General features: G+C 38.7%; 1 protein-coding gene across 1 annotated transcript in view; it reads right to left on the reverse strand.

Annotated features, from left to right (window-relative positions):
• The window catches only part of LOC139753080 (glutamate receptor ionotropic, delta-2-like), a 205,581-nt gene that overhangs the window by 63,543 nt on the left and 122,953 nt on the right, over positions 1-19,085 (reverse strand). Inside the window, exon 6 of the mRNA XM_071669168.1 lies at positions 1,882-1,992. Coding sequence (XP_071525269.1) covers positions 1,882-1,992 — 111 coding nt within the window. The remainder of the gene's footprint in view (positions 1-1,881; positions 1,993-19,085) is intronic.

The raw sequence follows: 19,085 nt of genomic DNA on the forward strand, positions 1-19,085 counted from the left end.
TAGTTCCGCTTCGATGAGACGGAAAGTAAGACGAGTAGTTCTAACATGAAGAATGTAAGATGGTTCCCGGCACCATTTTAACGCTCCTCAGTTAGGAGGTAGTATCACCCTAGGCGGCTGCTGTCAACAGCCTACTACATGATGGGTTGTTCCAAGGGTAGGGGACGGGATAGTCCTTAAGTTAGCTGGGGTACTTGGAGGTGGCAATACACTAACACCTGAGTCCTCCCTCTCAGAGTCACGGTATAAAGTGTAGTCAGAGGAGTGTGCCTTAAATTCGTAAGGTTGTGGGAGGGGCCATTACTCTACTATCTGAGTCCTTCCTCTTGCTGACAGCAGAGTCTTACATGCACTTGATGATGATTATGATGATGATGATGATGATGAGTGATACTGACAACGATGTGCGTAGTTTTTAGCAGCCTTAAAACTCCTATTGTCCATTTGGTATATATATAAACTGGAGTACATGAGAAGGACAGAATATAGAGGCTGTTAGTTCATGACGAGGTTAGCTGCAGTTGTCAAAATCTTGTTCTCCCCCACTTCTTGCACATATATCATCCTTGTTAATCTTTCCTCATTCAAATTCTCCATGTAACCAAACCATTTCAACACACCGTCTTCTACTCTCTCAACCACACTCATTTTATTACCACATATCTCTCTTACCCTTTCATTACTCATTCGATCAAACCACCTCACACCACATATTGTCCTCAAACATTTCATTTCCAACACATCCACCTTCCTCTGCGCAGACTCATCTATAGCCTATAGCTCTCACCCATATGATACTGTTTGAAATACTATTCCTTCAAACATACCCATTTTTGCTCTCCGAGATAACGTTCTCTCTTTTCACACATTCTTCATCGCCCCCAAAACTTTCGCCCCCTCCCCCACCCTGTGATTCACTTCCGCTTCCATGGTTCTATTCGCTGCCAAGTCCACTTGCACATTTCTAAAACACTTCACTGCCTCCATTTATCCTCCATTCAAACTTACCTCCCATCTTACTTGTCCGTCAACTCTGCTTAACCTAATAACCTTGCTCTTATTCACATTCACTCACACTTTTCTCCTTTCACACTCTTATCCAAATTCAGTCGCAAACTTCTGGAGTTTCTCACATGAATCAGCCACCAGCGCTGTATCATCAGCAAGGAACGTTTGACTCATTTACCAGGCCATTCCCCCACCCCCCACCCCTCCCCACCTACCCCTCACCCACCCACCGACAGCCTGCATACTCGCTCCTATATCCAAGACCATACATGCATTCCGCCAATCCTCAGGTACCTGAACATAATCCACTGAATATCCTTTCCAACCAGTCAACAAGACAATCATCCCCTTTCTTAAGAAGCTCTATAGCAATACCATCCATTCCAGCCGCTTTTTTACATTTCATTTTACGCAACACTTTTTCATACTTTTTGCTGTTTCCCACGTAAGTAAGGTTGCGCCCTAGAAGCAGAAGAAGAAAGGCCGCATTCGCTCTCATCCATTCTCTAGCTCTCATACGTAATGCAACGAAATTACAGCCACCTATCCACAACTAGAGCCTGCAGACCTTTCCATAGTTTCCTCCGACTGCTTCATATACCCTATTTCAATCCACTGACGGCACGTTTCTCTCTGTATACCACAAAGTTCCAAATAATTTCATCCCGTGCATGCCTCTCACCCTCCTGCATTTTTATGGCCCGATCACTCAAAATGTTTTTCATTCTAATCTCCCAGATGTAGATAAGGTTTATCTTAAACTGGTATTGTGCTAAACATATGTAACATCTTTTTGAAATAAACATGACAATAGATAGGTGTCACCATGCTTGATGAGTTACCCATTACCACATAAGCGATGAAAATGCTTACATTTTCTGTGTCGGCCACTATGGTGTTCTGCCACAATCTTCTGACTATAATCTCCAGAACAAGAACAACCGCTGATGTCGCAAAGCCTAACACCATAATGAAAAATGCGGCCTGGAAATACAAATTCCACATTACATGACCTGCAAATATGAATATTCTACATTAGTTTACAATAACAAACTAGGTAACTCTCTGGTAGCTGAAAACAATCATTCAAAAACAAAATAATGTTATTATGTACAGCGCACGTCTAAGTCTGTAGCATGATAATGTATTAGCTGCTTTTGAATTCAATAGAATATTACTTCTCAAATTCATCAATATACTTTGGACTGCAAATACATAATGCCCCAAGGAACATAGACTGAAATGATGATAATTTAACTCTGTCATGTTGAGATGAGTAATAATGGATATATAAGCAGACATTGGTAGGCTTCCTGTATATGCTGAACTTAATTTGCTTTCATATCTACGGATCATGCAATCTTAAAATGATAATATACCATTATTTCCAATTTCTACAGTAAAGTTGATTGGAGGTACTAAATTGTTAAGTAAAAGGAGAAATGTTTGTAAATTTTCATTTGTTAGCCAAACTCAAAGAACATCATCTACATACCTATTGAATTAGAAGGTAAGATATCCTTTAGTAACTTTGTTTCAAAGAATTCCATATAAAGATTACTTAATGCCATACCAAATAACATCAAATACATCTTTTCATATACAATTTTATGAACGCTTTTTCGTTGTATATCAATTGACATATTTCTTTTTTGTGTCTCCCCTGATGATGTGATTATTACACGAAAGTGCACTCGGGAACTTATCGTGCTTCATTTCCCGTGGACTCATGAGAATATACTTAATTAAGCTCTCAATTGTGACCCTTTCCAACGTGGATACCACACGGCTCTTCTACTAATTCTCTACAAGCTCTCCTGGACTTTCCCCCTTCGTTATTGCTTTCCGCAATTCGTTAATCAAAACCCATTAACTGAAGTTACGATTTGGATTCCTTAAGGAGATGCCTTGATGGACCAGTGAAGCCAAAATCTATCCTACCCCAGCGGTTGTTGCAGTTGTCTGGTCGACCATTTGACCATTTTCAAACTCGCATTTTAAAGAAACACACTGAATTAAAGAAGATTTAAATTACAATGGAGAAGAAACGTGTCTTTCAAATGGCTATACCGACAGAATGGAAGAACCGTATGTTATAGTACTGCTATAACATATCAAGAAGTGAACGGAATAAAAACTTCAAAGGAAACTGAGCTGTAAGTTAGACCATCTTATTGAAAGCAGTGACTGGACTAACGCAAGCCATTCCTTTGTGATAATCCTGTCCAATAAAAAACTAGACAGGGATTCTTCGCGTGATATCAGAAAATGTTTCTGTACTTTAGGAAAATAAGTATTTTATCGAATGATAAAACTTACATCTGCAAAGGTTTAGAGTATGCCAGTTTGTCAAAACAAGAGGATCCTAATTGCCCTAAAAGGTTTATAAAAGATACTAATACTTTAAAAAGTAAAAAAAAAAAAGACCAAGATGTACATATTACTGAAGCAGATAAGGCTAAAACTGTTGTGATTATGAACAAAATTGATTATTTATCTAAAATGAATGATCTTTTAAGTGATGACACAGCGTAGTTTACACTCAGTAAGAATCCCCAAGGAATATCTAATTCTCATTTCAATAAAAGACTGAAGTTGTTGTTGAAAGATAATGGTTCTCTGATCAAAATTTTATCATCTTTGTCCCCTTCATTGCCATATATGTTTGGACTTATCAAAACACACAAAACAAATTTTCCTGCAAGAAATTTCTATAATAAGTTCAGTGGACATAATCACATATAAACTGTTAAAGTGGCTAGTTTTTTTATTAAGCCCTTTAGTGGGTTAGATATCAAATTCTAATATCATGAACAATGTAGATTTAGTTAACGAGGTTGATAATATCAATGTTAATTTTGGTTTCAGACTAGTTAACTTTGGTGTTTCATCTCTCTTCACAAAAGTTCCAGTTGATGACCTCTTAGAATACTTATTTCATGTATTGGATGATATTCATTCACCTGTTTCAAAGTCTGTTTCTATTGAATTGATAAGATTTCATATACAAGAATGTGTATTTCAATTTAATGGAGAATATCAGGATAAGAATTTGGTATGGCAATGGGCAACCCACTTTCACCTGTACTAAGTAATCTTTTTCTATGGAATTTTTTGAAACAAAGTTACTAAAGGATATCTTACCTTCTAATGCAATTTGGTTCAGGTATGTAGATGATGCTCTTTGTGTTTGGCCAATAAATGAAAATTTACAAATATTTCCCCCTTTACTTAACAAATAGCACCTTCTATCAACTTTACCTAAAAAAGTAGAAAAACATTGTATGTTACCATCTTTAGATTGCATGGTCCATAGGGATGGGAACAATTCTAAGCTTAGCATATACAACTATACAACAAACCTACCAATACATGGTCATATAACCATTATTACTCAGCTCAACATGACAGTTAAATCATCATTATACCAGTTTATGTTCCTTAGGGCATTATGTTTTTAAAGTCGAATTTATTGATGATAAGTTTGATAAGAGTTTATTCTATTGAAACCAAATTTAAGTATTCTAGAGCTTTCATTGATAAATCCCTGACGTTGGAAAAGAAATCACTTTATAGAGTTGAACCCAAACTTCCCCTTGACACCAAGAACCTTCTAATTCTCCCTCTCCATAACAATTTTTATTTACTTCCCATGTTGCTTAAAACCCTTAAAGAAATGTTGCCTTCAGCAACAATAATACTAAGAATATTATCCCAATCAGGAACTCACCGGAATGTTCTGCAGGATACATCTATAGAAGCTGTGACACGTTTTATGTTGGGCAGACTTTTAAGAATTTTTCTTTTAGACGTAAGAAACATGAATATGGTATGAGAACAGGACAATATTCAAATGCCTTGTTTAATCATGTTAAAAATCATGATCATTGTACTGACTGAAATAATGACATATCACTCATTAACTCTCACTCTTGTACCTCGAGAAATATTATTAAATCTTCTATTATTAGATACACAAAGATTATATCAGTAATACTAGTGAAGGTCTAAATAAATTGGATAGCTTTATTGTTGATGAAATTTGTAGACATGTCCACGTCTTGACCATAGTTATTGTTAGACTCGAACGCCCCCAATCAATTAGCGTACTAGCTACGTCTCTTCGTTGCATATCACCTGACTGATATATTTCTACATTATATCTCTCCTGATGATGTGATTATTACACGAAAATGCACTTATATATATCTATATATTTATTTTATTTATTTTGCTTTGTCGCTGTTTCCCGCGTTAGCGAGGTAGCGCAAGGAAACAGACGAAAGAATGCACCAACCCACCCATATACACATGTATATTCATATACGTCCACACACGCAAATATACATACCTATACATATCAATGTACATATATATATATATATATATATAATATATATATATATATATATATATATATATATATATATATATATATATATATATATATACACACACAGACATATACATATATACACAGTTACATAATTCATACTGTCTGCCTTATTTATTCCCATCGCTACCTCGCCACATATGGAATAACATCCCCCTACCCCCTCATGTGTGCGGGGTAGAGCTAGGAAAAGACAACAAAGGCCCCATTCGTTCACACTCAGTCTCTAGCTGTCATGTAATAATGCACCGAAACCACAGCTCCCTTTCCACATCCAGGCCCCACACAACTTTCCATGGTTTGCCCCAGACGCTTCACATGTCCTGGTTCAATCCATTGACAGCACGTCGACCCCAGTTTATCACATCGTTCCAATTCACTCTATTTCTTGCACACCTTTCACCCTCCTGCATGTTCAGGCCCCGATCACTCAAAATCTTTTTCACTTCATCTTTCCACCTCCAATTTGGTCTCCCACTTCTCCTCGTTCCCTTCACCTCTGACACATATATCCTCTTGGTCAATCTTTCCTCACTCATTCTCTCCATGTGACCAAACCATTTCAAAACACCCTCTTCTGCTCTCTCAACCACACTCTTTTTATTTCCACACATCTCTCTTACCCTTACATTACTTACTCGATCAAACCACCTCACACCACATATTGTCCTCAAACATCTCGTTTCCAGCACACCCACCCTTCTGCGCACAACTCTATCCATAGCCCACGCCTCGCAACCATTCAACAATGTTGGAACCACTATTCCTTCAAACATACCCATTTTTGCTTTCCGAGATAATGTTCTCGACTTCCAAACATTGTTCAAGGCTCCCGGGATTTTCGCCCCCTCTCCCACCCTATGATTCACTTCCGCTTCCATGGTTCCATCCGCTGCCAGATCCACTCCCAGATATCTAAAACACTTCACATCCTCCAGTTTTTCTCCATTAAAACTTACCTTCCAATTGACTTGACCCTCAACCTTACTGTACCTAATAACCTTGCTCTTATTCACATTTACTCTTAACTTTCTTCTCTCACACGCTTTACCAAACTCAGTCACCAGCTTCTGCAGTTTCTCACATGAATCAGCCACAAGCGTTGTATCATCAGCGAACAACAACTGACTCACTTCCAAAGCTCTCTCATCCACAACAGACTGCATACTTGCCCCTCTTTCCAAAACTCTTGCATTCACCTCCCTAACAACCCCATCCATAAACAAATTAAACAACCATGGAGACATCACGCACCCCTGCCGCAAACCTACATTCACTGAGAACCAATCACTTTCCTCTTTTCCTACACGTACACATGCCTTACATCCTTGATAAAAGCTTTTCACTGCTTCTAACAACTTGCCTCCCACACCATATATTCTTAATACCTTCTACAGAGCATCTCTATCAGTTCTATCATATGCCTTCTCCAGATCCATAAATGCTACATACAAATCCATTTGCTTTTCTAAGTATTTCTCACATACATTCTTCAAAGCAAACACCTGATCCACACATCCTCTACCACTTCTGATACAACACTGCTCTTCCCCAGTCTCATGCTCTGTACATGCCTTCACCTTTTCAATCAATACCCTCCCATATAATTTACCAGGAATACTCAACAAACCTATACCTCTGTAATTTGAGCACTCACTCTTATCCCCTTTGCCTTTGTGCAATGGCACTATGCAAGCATTTCGCCAATCCTCAGGCACATCATGAATCACACATACATTAAATAACCTTACTAACCAGTCAAGAATACAGTCACCCCCTTTTTTAATAGATTCCACTGCAATACCATCCAAACCTGCTGCCTTGCCGGCTTTCATCTTCCGCAAAGCTTTTACTACCTCTTCTCTGTTTACCAAATCATTTTCCCTAACCCTCTCACTTTACACACCACCTCGACTAAAACACCCTATATCTGCCAATCTATCATCAAACACACTCAACAAACCTTCAAAAATACCCACTCCATCTCCTTCTCACATCACCACTACTTGTTTTCACCTCGCCATTAGCCCCTTCACTGAAGTTCCCATTTGCCCCCTTGTCTTACGCACTTTATTTACCTCCTTCCAAAACATCTTTTTATTCTCCTTTTTCTCTCACCTCAACTCTCATTTGCCCTCTTTTTCACCTGTTATACCTTTCTTTTGACCTCCTGTCTCTTTCTTTTATACATCTCCCACTCATTTGCATTTTTTCTTGCAAAAATCGTCCAAATGCCTCTCTCTTCTCTTTCACTAATAATCATACTTCTTCATCCCACCACTCACTACCCTTTCTAATCAACCCACCTCCCAAACTTCTCATGCCACAAGCATCTTTTGCGCAAGCCATCACTGTTTCCCTAAATACATCCCATTCCTCCCCCACTCCCCTTACCTCCTTTGTTCTCACCTTTTTCCATTCTGTACTCAGTCTCTCTTAGTACTTCCTCACACAAGTCTCCTTCTCAAGCTCACTTACTCTCACCACTCTCTTCACCTCAACATTCTCTCTTCTTTTCTGAAAACCCTTACAAATCTTCACCTTCGCCTCCACAAGATAATGATCAGACATCCCTCCAGTTGCACCTCTCAGCACATTAACATCCAGAAGTCTCTCTTTCGCGCGCCTGTCAATTAACACGTAATCCAATAACGCTCTCTGGCCATCTCTCCTACTTACATACGTATACTTATGTATATCTCGCTTTTTAAACCAGGTATTCCCAATCACCATTCCTTTTTCAGCACATAAATCTACAAGCTCTTCATCATTTCCATTTACAACACTGAACACCCATGTATACCCAACTGCCACATTACTCACCTTTGCGTTGAAATCACCCATCACTATAACCCGGTCTTGTGCATCAAAACCACTAACACACTCATTCAGCTGCTCCCAAAACACTTGCCTCTCATGATCTTTCTTTTCATGCCCAGGAGCATATGCACCAATAATCACCCATCTCTCTCCATCAACTTTCAGGTTTACCCATATCAATCTAGAATTTACTTTCTTACACTCTAATACATACTCCCACAACTCCTGTTTCAGGAGTTGTGCTACTCCTTCTCTTACTATTGTCCTTTCACTAACCCCCTGACTTTACTCCCAAGACATTCCCAAACCACTCTTCCCCTTTACCCTTGAGCTTCGTTTCACTCAGAGCCAAAACATCCAGGTTTCCTTTTCTCAAACATACTACCTATCTCTCCTTTTTTTCTCATCTTGGTTACATCCACACACATTTAGACACCCCCAATCTGAGCCTTCGAGGAGGATGAGCACTCCCCGCGTGACTCCTTCTTCTGTTTCCCCTTTTAGAAAGTTAAAATACAAGGAGGGGAGGGTTTCTGGCCCCCCGCTCACTTATATATAAATGTATATATATGTATATATATATATATATATATATATATATATATATATATATAATATATATATATATATATATATATATATATATATATATATATATATATATATATATTCTATTATACTTTGTCGCTGTCTCCCGCGTTAGTGAGGTAGCGCAACGAAACACCTTAAAAAAAGACAACGATATACATATTACTAAAGCGGATAAGACTATCACTGTTGTGATTTTAGACACAAGTAACTATTTATCTAAAATGAATGATCTTGTAAATGATAACACAACATGTTCTAAACTCAGTAAGAGTCCCCTAGAGGCAGTTAATTCTCATTTCATTAAAGAAATGAAGTTGTTGTTGAAATGTGATGGTTCTCTTATCAAACGTCTGTCATCTTTGTCCCCTTCATTGCCATATATGTATGGACTCCTCAAAACACATGAAATTTTTTGTCCAGCAAGACCTATAGTGAGTTCAATAGGTTCCGTCACATATAAAATGTCAAAATGGTTAGCTTCTTTATTAAGCCCTTTAGTGGGTAAGATATCAAATTCTAATATCGTAAACAATGTAGATTTAGTCAACAAGCTTAACAATATCAGTGTTAATTTTGATTTCAAACTTGTTAGTTTTGATGTTTCCTCACTTTTCACAAAAGTTCCAGTTGATGACCTTTTAGAATATCTATTAGATGTCTTGGATGATACATTTACCTGTTTCAAAGTCTGTTTTTATTGAACTCATAGGACTGTGTATAAAAGATTGAGACTTTCAATTCAATGGAGGTTATCATGCTCAAAAATTTGGTATGGCAATGGGTAAACCATGTTCCACCTGTACTAAGTAATCTTTATATGGAATTTTTTGAAACAAAATTACTAAAGGATATCTTATCTTCCAATGCAATATGGCTTAAGTATGTAGATGATGTTCTTTGTGTTTGGTCAACAAATGAAAATTTACGAGTATTCTCCCCTTACTTAACAATTCAGTACCTTCCATCAAATTTACTGTAGAAAAGGAAAATAATGGTATGTTGCCATTTTAAGATTGTATGATTCATAGGCAAGGAAACAAGTTTAAGTTTAGCAGAATAGAAAACCTACCATTGTATGTTCATATATCCATAATTACTCATCTCAACAAGACAGAATTTAATTATCATCATTTCAATCTATGTTCCTTAGGGCATTACGTATTGCAGTCCAGAGTATATTGATGATGAGTTTGAGAATATATATTCTATTGGATCTAAGTTAAAGTACCCTAGATCTTTCATTGATAAATCCCTTAAGTTAGCAAAGAAATCAATTTATAGAGTTGAGCCCAAACCTCCCATTGACAACAAGAATCTTTTAGTTCTCCTATTTAATAATAATTTTACTTTACTTACCATGTTGCTTAAATCCTTTAATGTAAATGTGGCCTTTAGCAACAATAATACTATAAAAAATATCTTAATCAGGAATTCACCAGAAAATTCTCCTGGATGCATGTATAAAGTGCCATGTGGAAATTGTGATAAATTTTATGTTAGGCAGACTAGTAAGGATCTTTCTGTTAGACTAAAGCAACATAGATATAGTATAAGTACGGGACACGAACCAAATGCCTTATTTAATCACGTTGAAAACTATGATCATTGTAGTAACTGGAGTAATGCCATCTCAGTTATTAACTCTAACTCTATTACCAAGAGAAATATCATTGAGTTTTCTATTATCAAATACACAAAGAATGATAATCTTAATATCTGTGGTGGTGTAAACAAACTAGATAACTTTATTGTTGATGAAATTTGTAAAATGATAAGTTTATGATACGCTCGTTGTCTGTCTTGGACAATCGCTTGTTTACCAAATGGCGTCCTGGATACGTCTCTTCGTTGTATATTAACTGACTTATATTTCTCTCTTTTGTTCCTGTCTGATGATATGATTATTACACGAAAGTGCACTTGGGAACTTAAAGTGTTTCATTTTCCCCGTGGACTCTTAGGAATATACATGATCAAACGCAAAATTGTGATCCTTTCCAATATATATATATATATATATATATATATATATATATATATATATATATATATATGTATTTATTTAATTATTATTTATTTATTTTGCTTTGTCGCTGTCTCCCGCGTTAGCGAGGCAGCGCAAGGAAACAGACGAAAGAATGGCCCAAACCAACCACATACACATGTATATACATACACGTCCACACACGCAAATATACATGCCTATACATCTCAATATACACATATATATACACACACAGACAGATACATATATACACATGTACATACTTCTACTGTCTGCCTTCATTTATTCCCATCGCCACCCCGCCACACATGGAATAACAACCCCCTCCCCCCTCATGTGTGCGAGGTAGCGCTAGGAAAAGACAACCAAGGCCCCATTCGTTCACACTCTGTCTCTAGCTGTTATGTAATAATGCACCAAAACCAAAGCTCCCTTTCCACAACCAGGCCCCACAAAACTTTCCATGGTTTACCCCAGACGCTTTACATGCCCTGGTTCAATCCATTGACAGCACGTCGTCCCCGGTATACTACATCGTTCCAATTCACTCTATTCCTTGTACGCCTTTCACCCTCCAGCATGTTCAGGCCCCGATCACTCAAAATCTTTTTCACTCCATCTTTCCACCTACAATTTGGTCTCCCACTTCCCGTTCCCTTCACCTCTGAGACACATATCCTTTTGGTCAATCTTGCCTCACTCTTTCTCTCCATGTGACCAAACCATTTCGAAACACCCTCTTCTGCTCTCTCAACCACACTCTTTTCATTTCCACACATCTCTCTTACCCTTACATTACTTACTCGATCAGACCACCTCACAACACATATTGTCTGTGAGAAATACTTAGAAAAGCAAATGGATTTGTATGTAGCATTTATGGATCTGGAGAAGGCATATGATAGAGTTGATAGAGATGCTCTGTGGAAGGTATTAAGAATATATGGTGTGGGAGGCAAGTTGTTAGAAGCAGTGAAAAGTTTTTATCGAGGATGTAAGGCATGTGTACGTGTAGGAAGAGAGGAAAGTGATTGGTTCTCAGTGAATGTAGGTTTGCGGCAGGGGTGTGTGATGTCTCCATGGTTGTTTAATTTGTTTATGGATGGGGTTGTTAGGGAGGTGAATGCAAGAATTTTGGAAAGAGGGGCAAGTATGAAGTCTGTTGGGGATGAGAGAGCTTGGGAAGTGAGTCAGTTGTTGTTCGCTGATGATACAGCGCTGGTGGCTAATTCATGTGAGAAACTGCAGAAGCTGGTGACTGATTTTGGTAAAGTGTGTGAAAGAAGAAAGTTAAGAGTAAATGTGAATAAGAGCGAGGTTATTAGGTACAGTAGGGTTGAGGGTCAAGTCAATTGAGAGGTGAGTTTGAATGGAGAAAAACTGGAGGAAGTGAAGTGTTTTAGATATCTGGGAGTGGATCTGGCAGCGGATGGAACCATGGAAGCGGAAGTGGATCATAGGGTGGGGGAGGGGGCGAAAATTCTGGGAGCCTTGAAGAATGTGTGGAAGTCGAGAACATTATCTCGGAAAGCAAAAATGGGTATGTTTGAAGGAATAGTGGTTCCAACAATGTTGTATGGTTGCGAGACGTGGGCTATGGATAGAGTTGTGCGCAGGAGGATGGATGTGCTGGAAATGAGATGTTTGAGGACAATATGTGGTGTGAGGTGGTTTGATCGAGTAAGTAACGTAAGGGTAAGAGAGATGTGTGGAAATAAAAAGAGCGTGGTTGAAATAGCAGAAGAGGGTGTTTTGAAATGGTTCGGGCGCATGGAGAGAATGAGTGAGGAAAGATTGACCAAGAGGATATATGTGTCGGAGGTGGAGGGAACGAGGAGAAGAGGGAGACCAAATTGGTGGTGGAAAGGTGGAGTGAAAAAGATTTTGTGTGATCGGGGCCTGAACATGCAGGAGGGTGAAAGGAGGGTAAGGAATAGAGTGAATTGGAGCGATGTGGTATACCGGGGTTGACGTGCTGTCAGTGGATTGAATCAAGGCATGTGAAGCGTCTTCGGTAAACCATGGAAAGCTGTGTAGGTATGTATATTTGCGAGTGTGGACGTATGTATATACATGTGTATGGGGGTGGGTTGGGCCATTTCTTTCGTCTGTTTCCTTGCGCTACCTCGCAAACGCGGGAGACAGCGACAAAGCAAAAAAAAAAAAAATAAAATGAAATAATATATATATATATATATATATATATAATATATATATATATAATATATATATATATATATATATATACATATATATATATAATATATATATATATATATATATATATATATATATATATATATATATATATATATATGTATACATATATATATATATATATATATGGGGTGGGGAACAAAGGAGGTAAGGGGAGTGGGGAGGAATGGGAGGTATTTAGGGAAGCAGTGATGGCTTGCGCAAAAGATGCTTGTGGCATGAGAAGCGTGGGAGGTGGGTGTATTAGAAAGGGTGGTGCGTGGTGAGATGAAGAAGTAAGATTATTAGTGAAAGAGAAGAGAGAGGCATTTGGACGATTTTTGCAGGGAAAAAATGCAAATGAGTGGGAGATGTATAAAAGAAAGAGGCAGGAGGTAAAGAGAAAGGTGCAAGAGGTGAAAAAGAGGGCAAATGAGAGTTGGGCTGAGAGGGTATCATTAAATTTTAGGGAGAATAAAAAGATGTTTTGAAGGAGGTAAATAAAGTGCGTAAGACAATGGAGCAAATGGGAACTTCAGTGAAGGGGGCTAATGGGGAGGTGATAACAAGTAGTGGTGATGTGAGAAGGAGATGGAGTGAATATTTTGAAGGTCTGTCGAATGTGTTTGATGATATAGTGGCAGATATAGGGTGTTTTGGTCGAGGTGGTGTGGAAAATTACAGGTGTAGGGAAAATGATTTGGTAAACAGAGAAGAGGTAGTAAAGGCTTTGCGGAAGATGAAAGCCGGCAAGGCAGCAGGTTTGGATGGTATTGCAGTGGAATTTAATAAAAAAGGGGGTGACTGTATTGTTGACTGGTTGGTAAGGTTATTTAATGTATGTATGATTCATGTTGAGGTGCCTGAGGATTGGCGGAATGCTTGCATAGTGCCATTGTACAAAGGCAAAGTGGATAAGAGTGAGTGCTCAAATTACAGAGGTGTAAGTTTTTTGAGTATTCCTGGTAAATTATATGGGAGGGTATTGATTCAGAGGGTGAAGGCATGTACAGAGCATGAGATTGGAGAAGAGCAGTGTTGTATCAGAAGTGGTAGAGGATGTGTGGATCAGGTGTTTGCTTTGAAGAATGTATGTGAGAAATACTTAGAAAAGCAAATGGATTTGTATGTAGCATTTATGGATCTGAAGAAGGCATATGATAGAGTTGATAGAGATGCTCTGTGGAAGGTATTAAGAATGTATGGTGTGGGAGGCAAGTTGTTAGAAGCAGTGAAAAGTTTTTATCGAGGATGTAAGGCATGTGTACGTGTAGGAAGAGAGGAAAGTGATTGGTTCTCATTGAATGTAGGTTTGCGGCAGAGGTGTCTGATGTCTCAGTGGTTGTTTAATTTGTTTATGGATGGGGTTGTTAGGGAGGTGAATGCAAGAGTTTTGGAAAGAGGGGCAAGTATGAAGTCTGTTGTGGATGAGAGAGCTTTGGAAGTGAGTCAGTTGTTGTTCGTTGATGATACATCGCTGGTGGCTGATTCATGTGAGAAATTGCAGAAGCTGATGACTGAGTTTGTTAGAGTGTGTGAAAGAAGAAAGTTAAGAGTGAATGTGAATATGAGGAAGGTTATTAGGTAAAGTAGGTTTGAGAGTCAAGTTAATTGGGAGGTAAGTTTGAATGGAGAAAAACTGGAGAAAGTGTTTTATATATCTGGGAGTGTATCTGGCAGCGGATGGAACCGTGGAAGCGGAAGTGAATCATAGGTTGGGGGAGGGGGCGAAAATTCTGGGAGCCTTGAAGAGTGTTTGGAAGTCGAGAACATTATCTCGGAAAGCAAAAATGGGTATGTTTGAAGGAATAGTGGTTCCAACAATGTTGTATAGCTGCGAGGCGTGGGCTCTGGATAGAGTTGTGCGAAGGAGGGTGGATGTGCTGGAAATGAGATGTTTGAGCACAATATGTGGTGTGAGGTGGTTTGATCGAATAAGTAATGTTAGGGTAAGAGAGATGTGTGGAAATAAAAAGAGTGTGGTTGAGAGAGCAGAAGAGGGTGTTTTGAAATGGTTTGGTCACTTGGAGAGTATAAGTGAGGAAAGATTGACCAAGAGGATATATGTGTCGGAGGTGGAGGGAACGAGAAGTGGGAGACCAAATTGTTGGTGGAAAGATGGAGTGAAAAAGATTTTGAGTGATCGAGGCCTGAACATGCAGGAAGGTGAAAGGCGTGCAAGGAATAGAGTGTATTGGAACGATGTGGTATACCGGGGTTGACGTGCTGTCAATGGATTGAACCAGGGCATATATATATATATATATATATATATATATATATATATATATATATATATATATATATATATATATATATATATATATATATATATATATATATATATATATATATATATATATATATATATATATATATATATATATATATATATATATATATATATATATATATATAGCATTACTTACCCGATCTTTTTTTTTTTTTTTTTTTTTTTTTTTTTTTCCAAAAGACGGAACAGAGAAGGGGGCCAGGTGAGGGTATTCCCTCAAAGGCCCAGTCCTCTGTTCTTAATGCTACCTCGCTAACGCGGGAAATGGCGAATAGTTTAAAAGAAAAGAAAGATATATATATATATTGTATTCATTTGTTCTGTTTCTTATACTTTGTAGCTTTCTTCCGCGTTAGCTAGGAAGTGTAACGAAACAGTCGAAAGAATGGCCCAACTCACCCACATGCGCATGTATATACATATACGTTTACACACGCACATGTATATACGTATACATTTCATCGTATACATATATGTATATACACAGACGTATACATATATGCACACGTACATAATTCGTACTTGCTGTCTTTATTCATTCGTATCGCCACCCGGCCACACAGAAAATGACATTCCCCCTCCCCCCACCTACTTGCGCGAGGTTGTGCTAGGAAAAGACAACACTCAGTCTCTAGCTGCCATGTATAATGCACCGAAACCTGTTACAGTAGTACTGCTACTCCTCCCCTTACTCTTGTCCTCTCACTAACCCCTGACTTTACTCCCAAGACATTCCCAAACCACTCTTCCCCTTTACCCTTGAGCTTCGTTTCACTCAGAGCCAAAACATCCAGGTTCCTTTCCTCAAACATAATACCTATCTCTTCTTTTTTCACATCTTGGTTATATCCACACACATTTAGACACCGCAATCTGAGCCTTCGAGGAGGATGAGCACTCCCCGCGTGACTCCTTCTGTTTCCCCTTTTAGAAAGTTAAAATACAACGAGTGGAGGGTTTCTGGCTCCCCGCTCCCGTTCCCTTTAGTCGCCTTCTACGACGCGTGGGGAATGCGTGGGAAGTATTATGTCTTCCCTATCCCCAGGGATATATATATAGTCTATCTGTTCTATTATACTTTGTCGTTGTCTCCCGCGTTAGCGAGGTAGCGCAAGGAAACAGTCGAAAGAATGGCCCAACCGACCCACATACACATGTATATACATACACGTCCACACACGCACGTATATATATATATATATATATATATATATATATATATATATATATATATATATATATATATATATATATATATATATATATATATATATATATATATATATATATATATCCTCCCTGGGGATAGGGGAGAAAGAATACTTCCCACGTATTCCCTGCGTGTCGTAGAAGGCGACTAAAAGGGGAGGGAGCGGGGGGCTGGAAATCCTCCCCTCTCATTATTTTTTTTTATTTTTCCAAAAGAAGGAACAGAGAAGGGGGCCAGGTGAGGATATTCCCTCAAAGGCCCAGTCCTCTGTTCTTAACGCTACCTCGCTATCGCGGGAAATAGCGAAAAGTATGAAAAAAAAAAAAAAAAAAAAAAAAATATATATATTATATATATATATATATAATATATATATATATATATATATATATATATATATATATATATATATATATATATAGAGAGAGAGAGAGAGAGAGAGAACATATATATAAACAGAAATGTACATATTCATATTTGCTGCCTTCATCTATTCACGTCACGACCCCGCCACACTTAACATAGCAATCCTCCCCCCTCCCGGAAGGTAGCGCTAGGAAGAGCCAAAAATGGCCACATTCGTTCACACTCATTCGCAAGCTGTCATGCGTAATGCACCGAAACCATATCTCCCTCTTCACATTCAGGTCCCCACAAAACTTTCCATGGCTTACCCCAGACGCTTCACATGCCTTGGTTCAATCCATTGACAGCACGTCGACCCCGGTATACCACATCGTTCCAATTCACTCTATTCTTTCCATGCCCTCCACCCTCCTGTATGTTCAGGCACCGATAGCTGAAAGTCTTTTTTTCTCCATCCTTCCACCTCCAATTTGGACTCCCGCTTCTCCTCGTTCCCTCTATCTCTGACACATATATCCTCTTTGTCAATCTTTTCTCACTCATTCTTTGCATGCGACCAAATCATTTCAAAACACCCTATTCTGCTCTCTGAACCACACTCTTTTTACTACCATATATTTCTCTTACCCTTCTATTACTTACCCGATCAAACCACTTCACACCACATATTGCCCTACGATTTTTCATTTCCAACACATCCGCCCTTCTCCGCACAACCCTATCTATAGCCCGTGCCTAGCAACCATATAGCATTGTTGGAGCCGTTATTCCTTCAAACATACCCATCTTTGCTCTTCGAGATAACGTTCTCGCCTTCCACACATTTTTCAACCCTTCCCCACCCCCCACCTTGTTACTTCCGCTTCCACTGTTCCATCCGCCGCTACATCAACTCCCAGATATCTAAAACACTTCATATCCTCCATTTTTTTTTCCATTCAAACTAACATCCCAGTTAACTTGTCCCTGTACCCTATTGAACGTAATAACTCTGTTCTTACACGCATTCACTCTCAACTTTCTTCTTTCACACACTTTACTAAAGTCAGTAACGAACTTTTGCAGTTTCTCGCTCGAATCACCCACCAGCGCTGTATCATCAGCGAACAAAAACTAACTCACTTCCCAAGCTCTCTCATCCATAATAGACTGCATACTTGTCCCTCTCTCCAAAACTCTTGCATTCACCTCCCTAACCACCCCATCCATAAACAAATTAATCAACCACGGAGACATCACGTACCCCTGCCGAAAACCGACATCGAATGGGAACCAATCACTTTCCTCTCTCACATCCTTGATAAAAACTTTTCACTGCTTCCAGCAACTTACCTCCCACACCTTATACCCTTAATACCTTCCACCGAGCATGTCTATCAACTCTATCATATGCCTTCTCCAGATCCATAAATGCTTCATACAAACCCATCTGCTTTTCGAAGTATTTCTCATATACATTCTTCAAAGCAAACACCTGATCCACGCACCCTTTACCTCTTCTGAAACCACACTGCTCTTCCCCAGCCTGATGCTGTTTGCATGCCTTTACCCTCTCAATCAATACCCTCCCATATAATTTCCCAGGAATACTAAACAAACTTATACCTCTGTAATTTGAACATTTACCTTAATCTGTTTGCCTTTGTACAATGGCACTATGCATGCATTCCGTCAATCCTCAGGCACTTCACCATGAACCATACATACATTGAATATCCTTACCAACAAATCATCAACACAGTCACCCCCTTTTTTAATAGATTCCACTGCAATTCTATGCAAAACCACCGCCTTGCCGGCTTTCATCTTTCGCAAAGTTTTCACTGCCTCTTTTGTTTTTAACCAAACCATTCTCCCTGACCCTCTCACTTCGCACACCATCTTGACCAAAACACCGCGTATCTGCCACTCTATCATCAAATACATTCAACAAACCTTCTAAGCATTCACTCCATCTCATTTTCACTTCACAACTACCTGTTACTACTGTACTTAAATTTCTAAAAGGAGAAACAGAAGGAGTTAAGTGAGGAGTACTCATCCTTTTCGATGGCTCAGCCTGGGGTGTCTGGGTGTGTGTGGATATAACAAGAAGAGAAGACAGGAGAGATAGGTAGTATGTTTGAGGAAAGAAACCTGGATGCTCTGGCTCTTAGTAAAACAAAGCTAAAGGGTAAAGGGGAACAGTGGTCAGGGAAAATCT

Source organism: Panulirus ornatus, chromosome 14, assembly GCF_036320965.1.
Source record: "Panulirus ornatus isolate Po-2019 chromosome 14, ASM3632096v1, whole genome shotgun sequence".
Lineage (NCBI taxonomy): Eukaryota > Metazoa > Arthropoda > Malacostraca > Decapoda > Palinuridae > Panulirus > Panulirus ornatus.